General features: G+C 39.4%; 1 protein-coding gene across 4 annotated transcripts in view; it reads right to left on the reverse strand.

Annotated features, from left to right (window-relative positions):
* Positions 1 to 339: 339 nt before the first annotated feature.
* Positions 340 to 19,006, reverse strand: part of NEDD4 (NEDD4 E3 ubiquitin protein ligase) — a 129,369-nt gene continuing 110,702 nt past the window's right edge. For all 4 annotated transcript variants that reach the window (XM_047735900.1, XM_047735898.1, XM_047735899.1 and 1 more), the window contains 15 exons: positions 18,594 to 18,674; positions 18,284 to 18,338; positions 18,133 to 18,191; positions 17,029 to 17,094; positions 13,272 to 13,501; positions 12,416 to 12,537; positions 12,257 to 12,327; positions 10,835 to 10,930; positions 10,427 to 10,500; positions 10,079 to 10,139; positions 7,098 to 7,157; positions 6,908 to 7,015; positions 6,190 to 6,286; positions 3,739 to 3,811; positions 340 to 3,215 (listed from right to left, as the gene is read on the reverse strand). In XM_047735900.1, coding sequence (XP_047591856.1) covers positions 3,113 to 3,215; positions 3,739 to 3,811; positions 6,190 to 6,286; positions 6,908 to 7,015; positions 7,098 to 7,157; positions 10,079 to 10,139; positions 10,427 to 10,500; positions 10,835 to 10,930; positions 12,257 to 12,327; positions 12,416 to 12,537; positions 13,272 to 13,501; positions 17,029 to 17,094; positions 18,133 to 18,191; positions 18,284 to 18,338; positions 18,594 to 18,674 — 1,356 coding nt within the window. In that variant the 3' untranslated portion in view covers positions 340 to 3,112. The remainder of the gene's footprint in view (positions 3,216 to 3,738; positions 3,812 to 6,189; positions 6,287 to 6,907; positions 7,016 to 7,097; positions 7,158 to 10,078; positions 10,140 to 10,426; positions 10,501 to 10,834; positions 10,931 to 12,256; positions 12,328 to 12,415; positions 12,538 to 13,271; positions 13,502 to 17,028; positions 17,095 to 18,132; positions 18,192 to 18,283; positions 18,339 to 18,593; positions 18,675 to 19,006) is intronic.

A 19,006-nucleotide genomic window follows, 5' to 3' on the forward strand; every position in this document is an offset into this window, starting at 1 on the left:
GTGTCACAGTCGGTTAAGTGACTGACACTGGGCTTTAGCTCAAGTCATGATCTCGGGGTTCTGAGATTGAGCCCTGCATCTGGCTCCTCTCAGTCTCTTTCCCTCTCTCCCTACCCCCCACCCCGCCCCCATGCTCTCTCTCTCTACAATAAATAAATCTTTAAAAAGAGAAAACCTTTAAAAAACAAAAATAAAAACGAGTCACAGTTTTTGTTTTTATTAGAATAGAACTTTATTTGTGGTATCAAGATTTTTGAAAATGATTTTATACTTTAAAGTATGCAATAAATTTGATACATTAATCTTGATATATATTCACCATATGAGAAGATTTTTAAGAACAATGTCAAATGATTCATAATCAAAACGAATTGTGTTTAACTTGATAATTATGTGGAATAATTTCAGTATTATAAATAAAAAAATGAAAACAAATACCATTTAAATTTGGGTTAGGATGAATTGCATTTGTTTTACAATTTCATGTCTATGTTACAGTTTGTTTGATTACAGAGAAAATATAGGCTAAAATTATGTGCTTATAATTTCTAGAAAAATAAAACATCCTTGCTATATGAAAATGACCCTATTTACTCTCCAGATGTCGAGTGCATTTAAGACACTTTTTTTTATCTGGGATGAGAGGCTGTGTGGCTTGATACAGGCTCCATCCAGACCACCAGCCCACACTTGGAGACGAAGGGGAGGATGGTCCGTGGCTGGGAGCCGGGGGGAGTGTCTGGTTTCATTAACACCTTGTTCTGAGTCACAGGTTCATCCCAGTGAGTATCAGTCAGCTGAAAAAGCAAGCTTTATTTTGCCTTGAGCTCTGATCTGCTCTGCTATTTCACAGAAATGACACTTAAACAATTACGTGGTTAAGATCCTGTCTGAACAAAAACAGTTTTCACATTAAGTTCTCTATAATGAGGACACTTCAAAATGCATTGGCCCATATTACTTTGCTGATGTGGAGAAGATGAATTCTGATAGTATCTATAAACACACACACACACACATATTCAATATCAGAGATGTTCCTATTTTTTTGTCTATCAGTAGACATTTTATTGTTAAACGAAGAGATTCTCTTTGGGAGTGTAGCTAGTGTGCATACCTGATTTGACAAAATCTGATGGATAGCACAAAGCATCTTCTGATTGTATCATACTTTACAAAGCGTCTCTCTGGAACTTATAACAAGCTTCCCTGACAACGAGGGTGGGCGTGCTTGTTCCTGTTTGACAGGTGAAAGAACAGGTACCCAGAGAGGTTAAGGAAGCTGCTTCAGTTTCAACAGTTGGTAAGTGATAAAACTAGTACTGTATCTGGTGGCCTTGCCTGAATGCTGGTTAACACAGGTGAAGGTAAAACGGAGGGTGCACTCATCTGTCAATTACTTTCCCTAGGCCGTGCTGGAGATGTGGTGTTTGGAAAGTGGTTCTGCTGCTGTCCCACTTGAGATCTTTAGCAGGTGTCTATAGGTACCCATGGTGTTACACCCACAAACTTAAACCAATAGCCAGAAGCACTTTTTACAACTCTTCGAGTATACACATGTATATAAGAAGATTGAGAACATATATTTACAATTATTCCTAAATCGCCAAGACACCATATTGAGAAACAGTTTTAACTTTTTGCAAGAGCATTTTCTATGTCATCATTCTAATATATGCATGAAACATATAAATACAAGTCTTGGCACACTTTATCTGTGCATGTGCACGGGACACCTTTCCTTTTGCCTCTTTCTGCTTACCCCTACTTTTGATTGTTTACAAATTAATTTACAGGACCGTAAGTTCCTTGAGGTGAGAACTGAGCTAGATTTCTTTGAGGCTGACAGCTCTCACCCCAGGGCCTCGCGCAGGGCTAGGCGCCCAGCAGGCATCCAGCACACATTTGCTGAATGCCTGCACGTGATTTTTATGTATTTCAATTTGGTTCAAGTAGGATTCTACTTGTAGCATTTTTCTAAAGAGTTTTGGATTTATAGCAAAACATCGTGTTCATAGTAAACAGTATTTTCAAAAAGCATAAGAAATGTGGTAATAAATTTAATACAAATTACACATTATGACTACTCTTTGGTTATTTTTAACAAATTATTTGTTTTTTTACTAAAGAGATACTAAAAATATAAAAACGCAACTACAGAAATCAGCTTAATCTGTAAACATAATAAACCCTGTAAACATATATTTACTACATAATTGTGCAAGTGTAAAGGATGACTAGTAAAGGCAAGTACTACACATTTAACTTAGTTCCTCAAGGCATATATAGAAATACTGCTCTCCGGAGCTTTAGCGTAATGTCTGAAGAAGGAATTCTTTTACTTTAAACAGGAAGGAGAGAGGACTATGCCAGTGAACCAAAAGGATATACAGGCAAGAGGAAGACATTAACACTTTTCACGCTTTGTGAATCTGAATTCGCTTCACATGTCTTATAAACCACCTTGTTTACTAAAGCTACATATTAACAAAAGCCAAATACTTTTAAAAATGAAGAAGTAAACAATTTTTTTTGTTTGTTTTTGCAAGTGAGTCAGTGGACGAAAAAGATAGGTAACACACTTTCCAAGTTTTTTCCCCAAAATCTTGGCAGTAAGGTGCAAGAGGCAGATCTACAAAATAATAAATAGCTGCAGGCAGCACGAAATACATGGTAGTTTAATCAATGTCCAAGTATTCTTCTCCAAATTTCAGTTTTCCCTCTCAAAAACCAACGTTTCACACATGACACTTGTCACAAATATTTCACAGTTACAATTTCAGTAGTTTAAGAAAGAACTGCCTGGCAAATACTGTAAAAGAGGTAAATATTAAGGACAAAACTCACTATTTCAGGCACATGGGACTTAAACCCTAGAGTGGGAACTCGAAAGATGGAAAGAAACAGCTGTGTAAATGCAACGTATTGTTTAAGAGTGAATGAAATAACGGGAAGGTTGTCATACTGTTTCTTCTAATGCTTTTATGTGATTTTTTCTCCACTATCTGGGAAGAAACAAAGGCCAAGTTTTAGTAGTTCCCTGGAAAATTTTAAGTCAAGATTTTGCTTATCCAAAAGCGGCAGTGAAGCACTCTAGATTGTTATTTGGAATCTAATCGACGCCATCAAAGCCCTGAGTGTTCTCAATTGCCACCTGAAGTTTATCCCATAATTCTTCAAATGATTCATAGGGTGGCAAGTCCAAGCGGTTAAAGCTGAAAGAACAGAGAGAACCTGGTTATGACAGACAATGACAAAGCAAGTGGCATGATGGCCAACAGGACCGCTGCTATTCCTGATGCACTCCGCCTACAACACTGGAAGGCATTATATCGCCAGCGGAGAAGGCAGGCAACAGCACTGGGCTCTACGCATGGGCTCATCCCATGACTTCTTGGTGGGGTCCCCTCACTCCCACCTTGACCTCCAAATGCCTGGGGTCCTCTGTTATCTTAACCTTCAAGAGGGAATGTTCTAGCTTCTCTTGGGATGGCCCCTTCATGTGATGGAGGACAACACATGGTCAACAGTTGAGATGAGCCGCTCAGCTGTTCAGCCAGGCCTGCCTGGCGAAGACACACCTGCTCCTGCATTGCTGTTTCTGCCTCCTCTCCCCACACTCCTCCATCGCTGTCACTGACACAACACAGAGCAGGCTAGACCTTCTGTACCTAGACTCTGTTAGAGGAGTTTCACTCTCTGAAAACTTATTCTCTAAGGGTTGAAAAAACTGCTTACCACGTGTGGGCTCTGGGCAGCTTTTCCGGGGTACCCCACTGTTCAACTGTAAATGACTGTGGTCCATTTGAGCCTGTAAGGAAGAAGAGTTGCTGGGCTCTCATTTACTCTTTATAGGAATCCCTAGAATTTCACAACTCATTTTTTCGAATGTAGAACTCAAACGTACAGAGAACCAATCTAGTTGCTTTAAACTCAAAAGAAATGAAGGCTGTCCTGTCCTTGATGGCTTCATTGTCCAGCTACGAGATGGAAGGTTCCTCTCCTTCGGCTCATCTGTGGCCACCCTCTCACTCCGCCGGTGGGCTTCTGCTGTTTCCTAGCCCTGTGTTTCCCTGTGACCACTTCCTTCATAGGTACACAGAGAAAACGAGGAATTTGTTTTTCTTCAGTCCCACTGAAAATAGCCTTAATTTTTTTTCTGATTGTCTAATCTCACTGCAAGAAAATTAAAGCAATAGAGAAAAATATACTGAAGGGTATAAAAATCACCTCACAGTCCACTATTAAATCTGAGTAAACATTCTATTGTGAATTGTCTTGTGCATGTGCATATATACAGAATTTTATGCACAGGTGATCATGTTATCCATGTTAGATTTTTCTTTTATTACGGACACTTTCAGAGGATCTTTTTTTCCTTCGGAGTTTTCACTTACCTCTTCCTTCCCCCAATTCTCAACATTCTCCAACCACCCCGGTAATCAGTGCTGACAACCTGATGTAGAACCTTTCATCCTTTTCCCCAAGTCTTATAATCATATCTGATTATGTGTGGGAGTGTAATTGCCAGAAGCAGCACTAAATATCCTGGATATTCTCAATATTACAGTTTTCTCAAAAACTTTGCTTTTCACACATCACACATCATAATTATGCTCACAGTTAAAATTTCAGTATTTTTGTCATTGTTTCCCGTACATGGGATCATATATGTTTCCCTGCCCCTTGATTCACTCACCTACACGATCCATTATGAAAACTTCCTTTAAGTCGATACAAACCTTACACACTTTTTATTGGCTAGATAATACTGTATTATAATATTAACATTTTGAAACAACTTTGTTTTGAAAATGCATAAGAATTTGAAGTATATTCTAGTACTGCCACCTCTGGCTCCGTGTGTGGGGTATTTCCCCCAAATTCCAAATGATTCATGCAGTCAGTGGATGGCCATAGGCCTGGACTGCTTAGAAGGATGTGGAGCTAGACATGGAAAGGGCTGTCTGGCCTGCCTTGAACTTTCTCCACTGTAACTGGCTAAAATATAGGAGAAGCGAAAGGAAGGGGAATCATGGAAAACCACTGAAAAGACAAATGCAAAGAAATACAATTAGGCAAGAAGGGGTTCGTGGGTTAGGGCAGAGCTCCTGTCTCGTTCTTCTCACTGTGCGTGGTGACTCTAGGTGGGAGGTGGCAGCTGCTTGACATATTTTGCATATTCTGCAAAATATGCATGAAGCTTAAGAAGACCAGGTTTGCCAAGGAGACCGACAAGGCTAACGATCCCACCAGACAGCAACAGCTTTCCCCGTGCGGGAAAAATTCAGCTCAGCAGCTACTGAGGAAACAGCTGGGACTGCTAGCTCCTGGCTCCAACCTATGTGGGGCTCCAACCTGAGCTGTGCCTTCCCTGAAAGATTTGTTCTTTGTAGTAGCTTGAAAAGCAAGTAGATGTCATTCCAGTACAAGATATTAACTGATTTGAGTTGATCTACATCAGAAACTGCAGGGGTTTTTTTTCTTTCTTCTTTTTTTTTTTTCATAAAACACACCTCTAGTGCTATGAGATATATCCACTGGAGAACAGTTTGCTAGGATATGCCCAATTTCACTTTATAGAAAACTGCATTAATACTATTTTGAATATTGAAAGATATGTCTTGTCTCCAGTCTCACACACCACACACACACACACACACACACACACACACACACTCACTCACATATATGTACAGAGTCCATGATCAAATAAGTTTTGGAACCCTCCCCCCACTTTTTTCTCATAGTAAAGGTTCTGAATAAGTCCCAAAGAAATCTACTCAATTTTGTTTAGTCTGGTATTTGCCCTAAACGTTTTCTACTACAGAACTTTTTGTTTTCTGTTGTATACTTACTAACATTCTGTGGGATGTTGCCTGTTGCCCTAAACCATCACCCTACTGACAACGCTTTTTCCGTGATGGGATATGTAGTGGGAATCAAATTTAAAATTCAAGAATGGAAAGTAACTCAAGCCATTTCATGTTTTTTCCTCTCATAGCCAATTACAAGATGCACATATATTCTGGCCTACTTCCATGTATCTAATTCAATCATTTAAAAATCTCAGTTCTTTTTTTTACTAAGCTTGGTGTTTGTTTAAATGATAGAAGCTTGACAACTAATCATCAATGAAAAAGACAAGTGGCATCACTCCATTTTTTTAATGATGGTTGAAAACCTTACCATATAGTTCAGCAAATCCATTCATGGGCACTCGAGAGGTGCCAGTGACAAACTGAAGTAATCTTATTCTTTTTTCTGAATCCATCATTAGTACAGCCTGAGTAAGAGAAAAGCAGCATTAAGGAATATCACTGGGGAGAAAAGTAACAGAACTATCCTGGAAAATATGATATCAGAATTTAGAGTTTTAACGATCAGTTATTACATGTACATGTGTCTGTGAGTTAAATTTGTGTTTCTGGGTGGCTTACAAAGTCCCTGAAAACTTCATTTCTGAGGCTATATGGGAACTCTCTAGAATGAGGTCATAGCCTAATAAAGTGACCCAAATATCTTCCTGGATGTGACTCGTGGCTTTTTAAAAATTGTATTTCCTGATATTATTGAGTGACATACACATTTCTCGATTAGATGGAAAGTTACATTTAAGGAGCTGTGCAGGAGTCCTGGGGAACACACCACAGGTTACTGCAAGTTCTCTTCAACAGTTTACACGTTGGTAAGGGGCTGAGTGCCCACTGTGGCTGTTCCCACCATTTGCTACTTTCTGAACAGTAACTTATCTATAAATACTTATGGAGGTTGGAGCCATACCCAGAAGGTAGACATATACAGTACAACATTACTTTTTGTCTTATCTCTATGCAGTGCACTAGTATGGTTAAGTATGATCGAATCTGTTGAAAAGAGATTTACAGACATAGAAGCTTTCAATTACCTTCCAAAACCACTGTATGACTTGGTGATTCACGCTGTAGCCGTTCTTATACTTCGTGTGTTCTCTCCAGTCATTCACATCGACATCTCCCAATCCACACATAAGAAGCTACACAGTAAGAAATGTCAAACTGTAAACAAGAAAAATCATGGGCACAAAAATCCCATTTGAAAATAAGAGTATTTCTTACCTCTAGTTCGTTTTCATCGAAAATTTTGATGAGATCCTGTGGTATTAGTTCAAAAAATCCCTAGTGGAAAGAGTGTATTTAAAAACCTGGTTAGCAGGGCGCCTGGGTGGCTCAGTGGGTTAAAGCCTCTGCCTTCAGCTTGGGTCATGATCCCAGGGTCCTGGGATCCAGCGGGCTCTCTGCTCAGCAGGGAGCCTGCTCCCCGTCCCCGCCCCCCCGCCACGTCTCTGTCTACTTATGATCTCTCGCTGTCAAATAAATAAATAAAATCTTAAAAAAAAAAAAAAAAACCTGGTTAGCAGAAGCTCTCAATAGCCCTATATGTCAGCTTCTGGGTGCTGCTGGAGAAATCCCACATGAACACAGATTCCTACCACCAGAGTCACGGGTTCTTAGGTCAACCGAGAGTTCAATATCGGCAAGAACGTGTATGTGTCCATAATCTGTTCTCTCCCACCAACTCCTCAATTCAGCCATTTTGAAACCTCTCAGCATTTTCCCAGCCATTTCCTCCTCCTCTGTGTCATCCCGTCTTTACAGCAGATAACTTTTACTTGAGAGAGAAACAGAGGAGATGATGGAATTCCCTCAACCTTCTGCATGCCCGAGTACCAGCTGGCAGCGACGTCCATTGTGGTCTCCTGTCCATGGCAGTGGGGACAGGGGCCATTTTCTCTCTGTGCTTTACCTACTTCTCCAAGGGGCTCATCTCACTGAACCTCCTTCTCTTTCCTAGCTCGCTCTTTCTACATTTACATTTGTTTAAGCCTATCTACCTTAAAAACAAAACAAAAAAGTAAACCTGTCTTTCTTCTCTTCACTGCTGTTATTACTCCTGACCAAACCCCACCTGCCGGCCGTCTCTGCCTCCACCCTCCGCCATCTGCCCTCTGTGCCCTTGCTGCCCTCAAGCTGTCCTGGAAAAAGGCAAAGACAGCTTTGCGCTGAACTCTGATCAACACTGTCTAGCTCTGTATCCCATCTGACTTCTCCGCACTATGAGATTGCTAAAAACACGGCCGTTCTCGAAACTTCGTCTGCTGCCGATGGTTTCTCTCTTGTGTCTCTGTCTGCACTGGCTGATTTCCTTTGACGTCTCCTTTTCTACCATCTGTTCCTTCCATGTTGGTGCTCCCACATCTTCATAGTGGTTATCCACTTTCCCGTCCTTACCACTCTTTCCAATTTCCCTTCTTACCGAGTCCACGTTTCCGGTACACATAGGCAGATGATCCCCAAATCCATGCTTCCCCTCCCCACCGGTCTCTAGCCCTTAAAGCACCCTGAGCTACAGCTCTCCCTGCTGAATCCCATTCAGATACACACAGCTGTCTTCCCACCACCACCACCTTCATTCCTGCCCTGACCTTTCCTCACCTGGATCGCTGTAGCTCCTTCCGGCCCAGCCCAGCTGCTAGTCTTGTGTACCACTCACTCACTCACTACACACCATTTCCAGGATGATCTGACTAAAATGTAAACTGAGTCCTCGTATATTATTGTTACCTTTTTTCCCCCTCACTGGACGTCCGCAAAACCCCCAAATTCCATTTTATTTCCAGTTTAGCACACAGGCCCTTCTTAATCAGGTTCTGCTCACCCTTCAGCTCAGTTTGACCTCTGGCACTTTAAACCGCACGGCCCTCTTCCATGTAGCTGGCCAGTCCCTCCAGGCCTTCCCTGGCCCTTCCTGTACCTCTCCCTGCCCGGGTTTCCATTTCTCCTCTGTGCTTACCACGCACTTCATGCCTGCCTCTGTCCGAGTCACTCTTTGGATTTTCTGCTCCCTAGAGCAGGACTTATGTCTTTCTGCCTTGCGTAGCACCATATCCGTAGCAAGTGCTCAATACCAAATAAATAAAAAAGTACGTGATAAATACTGAACAGAAGATTTTAGAAGAAATGAGTGAACTGGCCACGGCCTAAATGTCCACCAAAGGGGGAAGTTTAAAGAACTTATGAATTTATATTATGAATAAAATGCAGCCACATGGAAGAACAGTTATGCAACTTGACGTGTGAAGTTCTCCAATAAATGTTCGATAAGAGAAGAAACCAAACATGGATGGGACTGGAAGAGATTATGCTGAGTGAAATAAGTCAAGCAGAGAGAGTCAATTATCATACGGTTTCACTTATTTGGGGAACATAACAAATAGCATGGAGGACATGGGGAGTTAGGAGAAATTGGAAAGGGAGGTGAACAATGAGAGACTATGGACTCTGAAAAACAATCTGAAGGGTTTGAAGAGGTGGGGGGGTGGGAGGTTGGGGGAACCAGGTGGTGGGTATTAGAGAGGGCATGGATTGCATGGAGCACTGGGTGTGGTACAAAAACAATGAATACTGTTATGCTGAAAATAAATTAAAAAAAAAGATTAATAAAAAAAAAAAAGAGAGAAGAAACCAAGTCACAAACCAGCATGTATAGTGTGATCCCATGCGGGAAAATAAATGGCCTATTCCACTCTCCCTATGGCACTGGGGACCCTTGTTCACCTGAGGTTACTTAAGATGGAGGAGACATGACTGGGAAAAGCTGAGGAGCAGGGACCGGTGGGAAGGGGGAGCATCAATATTAACGGTATGGGCCTCGTGGATGACTGAGTTTTAACAGCGAACACTTATTCACTTAAATATTTTTTTACTATAAAAATATAGGGATGCCTGGGTGGCTTAGTAGGTTGTGTCCGACTTTGGCTCAGGTCATGATCCCAGAGTCCTGGGATGGAGCCCCACATCAGCCTCCCTGCTCAGTGGGAAGCCTGCTTCTCTCCTACTGCCTCCTGCTCTCCCTGCTTGTGCTCTCTCTTCATCTCTCTCTCTCTGTCACAAATAAACGAATTTTTAAAAATATATAATTAAAGGATGTTTTAAAAAGCAAGTCATTTATTAATTCTCAGATATGATGAACCCCAATACTTGAAACATATGACTTGTACTTTGAAATGATAGAAGAATGAACAAAAGTAAATGAATACCTCTTTAAAGGCGGCCATTTGCTTCTGGATTCGGTTTACAAATCGCCACTGAATTACAAGACTAAAAAGAGACAAAATATTCATCTTTTTCACATGAGTGAAGAAAAAAAATTAAGGTCTATTTATTCCAGTTGGAAACAAAAAATAAAGACTAGGTAAGGCCCAGGCAAAAAGTGAATATAAGTGGGTAATATGGCACTGTTATAGAAAGAGAAAAAAGAACATTAAGACTCTGGCTATGAAGAAAGAGAAAGGAGGTACACAGAGTCTTCCCAGAAAGAACGACAAAATTATTTCCAGTAAAGTATATACTAAACGTAATAAAATACTTACTAACAAAATACTTACTAAATATATTCCTTTTTGTTCTTATTGGTGACAACTATTTCTGATCCACCAATTTTCAACTCATGTTGATGTGTCTAAAATTAAGCATGATATCTTGATATGTTATTTTAGTGGAAAAAAAAATAAAATATATGTAGTATAGTTACACCAGAAACCCAGTGTTTTAAATTAAATCCATTCACAAGCTAAGAAAATTTAAAATATTAGTTTTACTAAAATAAACATGGAATGAGTCAAATGTCAAGGGAAGCAGAAATTCTTGCTGAGACAGCTTTTGTTACTGGAACATAAATTTAAAAATAGAGCACAGAACTGTGTCGAGGATATGCATTATTTAACTTCTAAACTTAAGTTAGAATGTTTGTTTCACAATTTATGTACCATTTTAATTAATCAAAGTTTACGAACCTGTCCAAAAAGCTCTTCATCTATGACAAACCTGAGGTCCAATTCTGTTGGATCATTTTCAAGAATCCATCTCAGCGAATTGTAATACTCACTATCCTAGATGAGGAAATAGCATATTTAAAATCTGTACACAAAAAGACACCTGAAGGGGCGCCTGGGTGGCTCAGTGGGTTAAGCCGCTGCCTTCAGCTCAGGTCATGATCCCAGGTCCTGGGTTCAAGCCCCACATCGGGCTTTCTGCTCAGCAGGGAGCCTGCTTCCCCCTCTCTCTCTGCCTGCCTCTCTGCCTACTTGTGATTTCTCTCTGTCAAATAAATAAATAAAATCTTAAAAAAAAAAAAAAAAAGACACCTGAACCTGCAAAGAAAATATGCTCAGAGTCTGAACACTTGGACCAAAGATGAAAAGTAGTAGGACGTCTTTTCTTATATACACACAAGCATTATAAAAAGAGCGGGATGACCAGTAAGTGTGAGTAAAAGTGCATAAATCAGAGGAGTGAGGCTTGCGCAACAGTTTGGAAACCTAGCTCTGTATAGAGGCAGTGGAGGTATACAGATTTTGTTACCCAGTTGAAGGGTCAACTAAAGTAGTTTCCAGATGAATCCTAACTCCCACGGATGCCCAGAGTACCTAGAGCCTTTCTCGTACGGCCTGTTAAGACTGGGTATAAAATGTTCAAGTAACTATGAGCAGGTGGTTATTTATACCTGGCCCAAGTTAAAGAAAAATCTCAAATTAAATACAGAACCTCCATTAACCAAATCAAATAACTGTGAAATCTTATGATTCATAAGGAATTATACTGTCCACCTTGATAATGTCACAAGGAAGGAATAAAGAATGTCCTTGGTCCCCAGGAAGATAGCTTGGAATCCATGTGTACATACATCACATGAGGCTTTTCAGTTTACACAGCAAAGCTATAGCCTGGGATTTAATTCTTAGGTTTCCGTTTCTTTGTAGTGGCCTAACCACAAGGCCTCGCTTTTGGACGGTCATTTTGAAAACATATGCCATTCATCATAAAAGATCAATCCAACAATCCAAATGTTGATAGCACACTGAAGTAATTAGGGAGAAGTTTACTGATATCTGTAATATTCTTTGAAGTTCATAAAAAAAAAAAAAAAGATGGATTGATGGACACACGGGTGGACTGATGGATAGGTAGGTAATAAAGTAAGTACAGAAAGAAACCCGAGTATGGAATCTTGGTGGTGGTTACACGTATGTCCACAGTAAAATTTTCAAAATTTTATTATGTTAGAAAATTTTCATATTTGAATGTTGGGGGAAATATCCATTTGTATTTTGGAACATTATCATCTATTCATTTTTTCATCATCAAATTCTAACTTTAAAATACCCAGTTGCTTCTTAAATTGTGCTTTCTCTACATTGCGAGTGAAAAAGACATACCACTGATTCCATATCATGAAGTGTTATTGGTTTGTGTAGCATCATCTTGTAAAATGGGCGGATGAAAAAACCTTTCAAAAAATCAAACATATTGAAAATGATTACCAATTGGAAGAAGTAAGATTATACTTAAAAAAATGTTTTATGCTTAATACTAACCATCCAACAGTTTGCCGTGATAAACTGCCATCCCAGCTACCCGGCCAATAAACTTGAAGTAGGAGAGGTGATCCTCATTACACAATCCGGAGTTTGGATTTATCTGTAGGGTATAATTATCCCTGTAAAGACAACCACATTTAAATGCTCCTCTCCACATTTCATATAAAAATTTTAATATGACAAAATTACAAATTAGCTCCCTCTTCCTGGAGTTTTTACCTCTATTAGAACCACATGAGACCAGTGCATTTAATGGTTTTAAAAACAGTCATTTCTGCCGACAGGTGAAAACAACCCAGGTGTTTGACAACAGACAAATGGATATACAAAACGGGGTGTCCCTTTACACAACGGGGTATTACTCAGCCTCAGAAAGGATGACAATTCTGACATCTGCTGTGCCATGGAGGAACCTTGAGGACATTATGCTAATGAAATAAGTCGGTTACAAAAGGAAAAATCCTATAGGATTCTACTGATACAAGGTACCTAGCGTGGTCAGATTCACAGAGACAGAAGATTGAACGGTGAATGACTGGGAGGACAGGAGTTAGTGTTTCATGAGTACTGTTTCGGTTGATGATGAAAGAGTTCTGGAGATGGACGGTGGGGGCAATTGCACAACAGTATGAAGGTACTGAATGCCGCTGGCTTAAAATGGCTAAAATGGTATATTTTATGTTACGCATATTTTACGACAATTTTTTTAAAGGTTATTTTTGAAACAACATTAGTTATCGTCTCCCTTTTCTGGCACACTGGAGTGTACAGTTTCCTTGCTTCATACAAAGCTTTGTTATTTTCAAAACAGTGACTTTTTCTTTCTGTGTGTAGTCATTGTAAAAACACTTACGTAGCAGAATATTCAAACAACCCATAATAAGGATTAAACATTTCCTTTGAGATCAGGAAGAACCATTCTCTGGCGACTCCTCCATAATCCAATCCCTTTTCACCATCGAACTCAATCCACAGTCGAGCCTTGAGAAAATCTGCTCTCTTGACACCCATAATTCTCCTGTAAGAGTCCTCAAGGACAGTTGCACGGCGAAGTTTCATCTCAAATTTGTTTGGAATGTCATTCTGAAAACCCAGAGAAGAGGGACTTACGGTTTAAATCAATTCAACATGAAGGCAAATTTATTTCTCCAGAAAGTCATAAAAACCGTCATGTTCTACCCTGTGCCCAAGACCCTTTTTTGGGGGAAAATGTAACTAGGGATATTGTCTATTATTTCCTCTATGGCATAAAAGAATTCATGCCTTTTCTCTAATCATATTAATAATATAGGCGTCTGATTTCTATACTGGAAGAAGCAGTTATTGATAGTGGCAATAATGTTCACACGAAGGCACTGCATGAACAGTCCTTTCCAGATTAAGTTCCAGGGAAGACCATCCTATGCCCTACAGTCCAACCAGTGCCTGCTCTCTTGTCTGCCTGTGGGTTCAGGGGTTTTCCAACCTCTACCTTTCCTCCTTGGAGCCCACCCTGCTGCGCTCATTTATAGGCACTAACATTTACAGACTGTATCAGGCACTATTCCCAACATTTTAATAGGTTAACTCATTTACTCCTCATAACAACACGAGGAAGAAACGACCAATATAATCTCATTTTATGAGTGAAGAAAGTGAAGACAAAAGTTAAGGAAGTCTGAGCTCTCAGTCTCTGCTGTCTCGATGTTTTTTGCACATCCTTTGCTTATGTGACAAATGCAGATAACTACACTTTTAGACAGATCATATTATAAATTTTATAAAAGATGTCTGAATATCTTATTCTTGAGTGCTTTGTGTGCAATGTTCAAGTGGAAACCAGTAAGAGAAAATTCTGTCACTTCAAAAGAAGAGGAGAGGGTTCCTTCTAAGAAAAAAAAAAATGTCAATTGCATTCTTAGTATATTTAGGGAAAATGGAAAGCCCTACAGAAACATGGTAACATAAACAATTTTTATAAGCAATATAAGCAGTTTCCTCTGTTGCTTATGTAATTATAAATAAAGCCAAGATCAGAGAAAACCAACTGTAGTCTAGACACTAGGCATCCCGGGCAGCCAAGCATTTACCAGGATCTGCTCTGGCCCAGGCTCCATGCTAGGGAGCTACAGTAATGGGGATGGGAAGAAAAGGGAGTAAAAATGTGGTTTAAGATATGATTCCTCCCTCAAGGAGTTTATAATCCAGTGTGTGGATGAGAAACAAATGTAAATATTACCAATCCTGAGACCTACAAGTGTAACAAAATTGCTAGTAATAAGCTATAAGCAATGTTCTGTGGGGCCTAAAAGACTGAGCTAGTAACTACAAGGGAGGTGACCCAGGGGGCTTTAAGAACAAGTCCTGACTTGAGGGAGAGGCATGGAAGGACTGAGGAGCAGCAGGCTAAGGGAAGAGAGTGAAGGGCCATAGCATGCGGAGGGAGGGAAGGGGTTTCAGCCACTGGAGGAGCTGGGAGAGTGGTCTGGGGCCAGCGGGGAGGGAGCGTGGATGCTGACTGGGAAGAGCAGCTGAGCAGGAGCTGCAAGGTCAGATTGTTCCTGGGGATTGACTAACAGGTGGTTTTAAAGAGAAACAAGAGGCAGGCTGGTCAAAGACCCTGAAAGAGACCTTAAAGAGAGGAATGGCAATAGAAGAGGCAGAGGGCAGAAGAAGCGACTTCCATGTTTGGGCTGAATAGTGGCCCAGGGTGTGGATTCTGGGGTCAGGAGCCCTGTGTTCGGATCCCAGCGCCTCCCCCCTAACGTGTCTTTTCTAAGGCTTAATTTCCTCATCTGTAAATTGGGACAGTAATAACAGTCGCCCCCTGGTGCTGTATCAGAACGTCAGGGGAGAATGCATTCGTGTGCTTCCTCTGTATCTGGCATGTGGTGAGCTCCATAAGGATTAGCCCTCCTTATTCCTCACGAATGAGATACTACAGACAAGGCAGAGAAAAAGGTCAAAGACAACTCAAGACTTTGTAGCAATGATTTTTAAATGTTTTTAATTCTGTCTTGGTGTTCTGCTCTTTTGCTGTAATGTGTCTAGACATGGATTTTTTTTTTTTTTTTAAATCCTAGTAGGGGCTTTTTGATAAACTAAGGATGCAGGTTCTTACCCTCTTCCCCATACTCCTGAGTTTGCTCTCTCTGGAGCAACGCCATGTTTCTTAAACATTACTTCATGTTTTTTTCTCTTTATATACCTTTGTTCCATCCTGGGTCAGTTTCTCTCTTAATCATCAATATATGTCTTTTTGGTTATGAACATGGACTCTGAAGCTAGACCACCTGTCTGGCTTTGCCACTAATAACCATGGGAGTCTATCACATTACCTAATCTCTCTGTGCCTCGGACCCTCACCTATAGAAGGTGATAATAACAGTTCTCTCCTTAGACAGCTAATACAGAGATTACATGAATACGTGTAGCTTGCTAAGAAGAATGTCTGGTTCACAGTGAGAACTCAATAACTATTACTGCTTTCATGGTGGTTTCTGTGTGCTCTGAAGGCTTTGTTTCATATCTCCTGCCGCCGGGAAGACATCAACAATTACATATTATAATGTGTGTAAGTGTTCAGAATGGCAAATGGAGAAGCTAGTGCTTCTATTCCACCAGCATATTTTCATTAAGAGTGAAAATATTTACCAGACCAATAAATAGATCAGCAAAGTCTTAAAATCCCAAAGAACTTTAAGAAGTAGAAAACCGATTTCCAGAGCAATTTTAACACAAAGCTGTGGAAGATGAGTTTTAAAAAGTGGCTGATAGTTTAGGTTTTCATTAAGGTACAAAATATTTGCACTAAAAAACTATTATATTTTATTTTTTGTTAAATTTTGGATGAAAATATTCTGTGGTAGCAGACCCACCATCTTGAATCTTTGGAAAAGCCTGCTTCTGGCTTAGAACACAAGAAAGTGTAACCCAATATAGCCACCTAGTGGTGGTATTCCTAAACTGCGGGGAAAGGGGGAAAGTGTGCGCCAATCAGAAAGGCATCACCAAGTGGTCATCACTGAAAGAAATGAAATAGATGGGCAGATGATGAGTTTAATTCCAAATATTAAATTTGTGGTGATGGAAAAAAAAAACTATAGTGAACACATCTGAGAAGCAGAAGGAGACAAACACAGGCGCACTGTTTCAATTACAGTCATATTTTCAAATTAGGCAGAGATATGTTATAAAAGCGTTGGAGCATGAATAACTACCACTGGAAAACAAGAGTCCACGCAGAAGAGGAATCCAGAGAGTCCTACACAATCAGGGATGAGGTTGGGTTGAATAAGCTGAGTTTGCTCAGATTCCACCAAGCCCAAGCTCTACAAACCCCACTAGGAAACCAGGTTAGAACGCATTAAAAGCAAACTTTAATACTATTTTTCTATATAGCATAAGGTTGAAAAACAAGGAAAGACACGACCTAACTGTGGTCTCTGATGATATGTAACATCCAGTAGTCAAAAAAAACCCAAAAAACAAAAGACCACCTTTCCCTATAAGAAACTATTCAAAGTTGTTAAAATACAGGAGAAATTCTCCATTACTTTTAAAAATTCATTTCGCACACTTTCAGTCTACATAACGATCATTCCTAAGAACTCAATGTAAATATAACTAACCTGCTTCTTCAACTTTCGTCGGAAGAACTCATACTTTCTTTTGTAATCCCTGGAGTAGGGCACTGCCTTGAGTTGAAAATTTTGGAAAAATAAAGAAGGTTTAGGTTGTTTTTATTCTGGAACAATTTTAAAAGTTCCCCTCTGGGTATTTTATGAACATAAGTTAAAGGCATTAAAAGAGAATATTTGGAAAGAAAAGTTTAATTTGAAGGAAAACAAACACAAAACTTTAAAATTTTTAATTTCTCTGTTTAAAATTAAATTGTATTCAGCAATTCCCATGACTGTAATTTTCATCATGCAATATTCTTGAAATGCAAAAAGCCAGAAACAGGAAATTTCTTCCAAGCAGAAAAATATTAGAAATGAAAATTTCCATTTCTAAACAGACTTTCAAAGTGATTTCTCCATTAAGGGAACAATTTGAAAAATGCACTTTTTCCTTGAACTCTGAGGAATTGCCTTTTTTACCCATTATTTTGAAAGACTAAACATGGAGACTAAAGAACAGTCTAAAAGAATTGGATTTTTAATTTCACTTATTTTTGTGAATTAGAAAACAATTAAAATCTCAAAAACAAAATACAGAACAAGTAGCTACATAAAGAAGAAAATTATTTTTCCTATACTTAACCTGACTCAAAGGAAGTATAAACATACATGATATTTATCCTTAAATATGAGTATTTTATACACCAGCATTTATAGAAATTTCTACCAAAAAGTTCAAGCATGCCCCTGGAGTTGACTGCGTGCCATCTACTTTCTCACCTGGTACATTCTTGGCCCCTCTCTGATTTGCTGAGGATTGCCAACATTCTTTCTCAGGCAATGGCAAGTACCAGCTGAGCCCAGCAGCCCAGTGCCTTGGCATTTGACTATGGGGCTCACTAGTCTCATGAGGCTATTGCAAAGGTCAAGATAATGAGCTTATACATATACTCTTTTCAAATTATTGAGACCTGGTATGGGGGTGGTGGGAGAGGACAGAATTGCAGATGTGCTTTCCTCTCAAGGTCTGTAGGATTATGCCCTTGACCATTCACCTTGGACAAAACAGGTGAGAGGACAATGCCATCGGAGCATACTGATAAAGAGACTTACTGGTCCAGTTATTGCTACATTTTGCAACCGAGGATCTTCCCATTGTGTTCTTTTTATATCTGAAGAGGGAGAGAGATAGGTGTTCTTTATTCTCCTGCACAAAGTTCAATATTACAAAAAATAACATAATGAAAAATCACATTGCACATACTGTGATTTATGTAGAAGATTCTTCCATCTGTATGAGTTCTTTCTTCCCATCCTGGCTATAATGAAGAATGTATTTCAATTATTTTTGGAAAGGGTTTTAGATGTATAGGTAGAAAAATGACATTGGTTATATGCTTAATTTTCTTATTCCATTCTTAGTAGAAGGCATTACACTTTAATAATAACTAATAATAATTACTACTACTACTAATAATAATAATTTACTTAAACTTGTTGAAGAACTACTGTATTCCAAAATACAAAATGTTGGAGAGAGCCAAGTTAGATTGCTAGCAATTCTATAAACTTACAGGTAAAGGCCCCAGATCATTGGAAGAATCAAGTGATGTCTTTCCTCTCAGATGAGGTGGAATTTTCAGTCTTGGATCTTCCTTTTTTTCGTAGAGCAAATAAAGCAAACAACAACACACACAAATTTTAAAATCAAGAAAGTCAATCTATTACTATATTTTCTAACACCAATTGGTATTTAAAATATTCTCTTTTAAAGTCTACTTTTATTTTATGTGCTTCATCTGCGAAATAATAGTTTCTCTGTCTAAAACCCATCATTCCCAAGCTACAATATTCATTTCTCAGATCTCAGAGTACAATCAGTTTAAACTCATCATCTGCTTCACAGAAACCATTCAGAGAATTTTGCCCCACTCTTCAGGGATTGTGTCACTACATAGGGCTGTTCTCTAACTAAAAACTGCTAAAT

The sequence above is a fragment of the Lutra lutra genome, chromosome 7 (genome assembly GCF_902655055.1).
Source record: "Lutra lutra chromosome 7, mLutLut1.2, whole genome shotgun sequence".
NCBI lineage: Eukaryota > Metazoa > Chordata > Mammalia > Carnivora > Mustelidae > Lutra > Lutra lutra.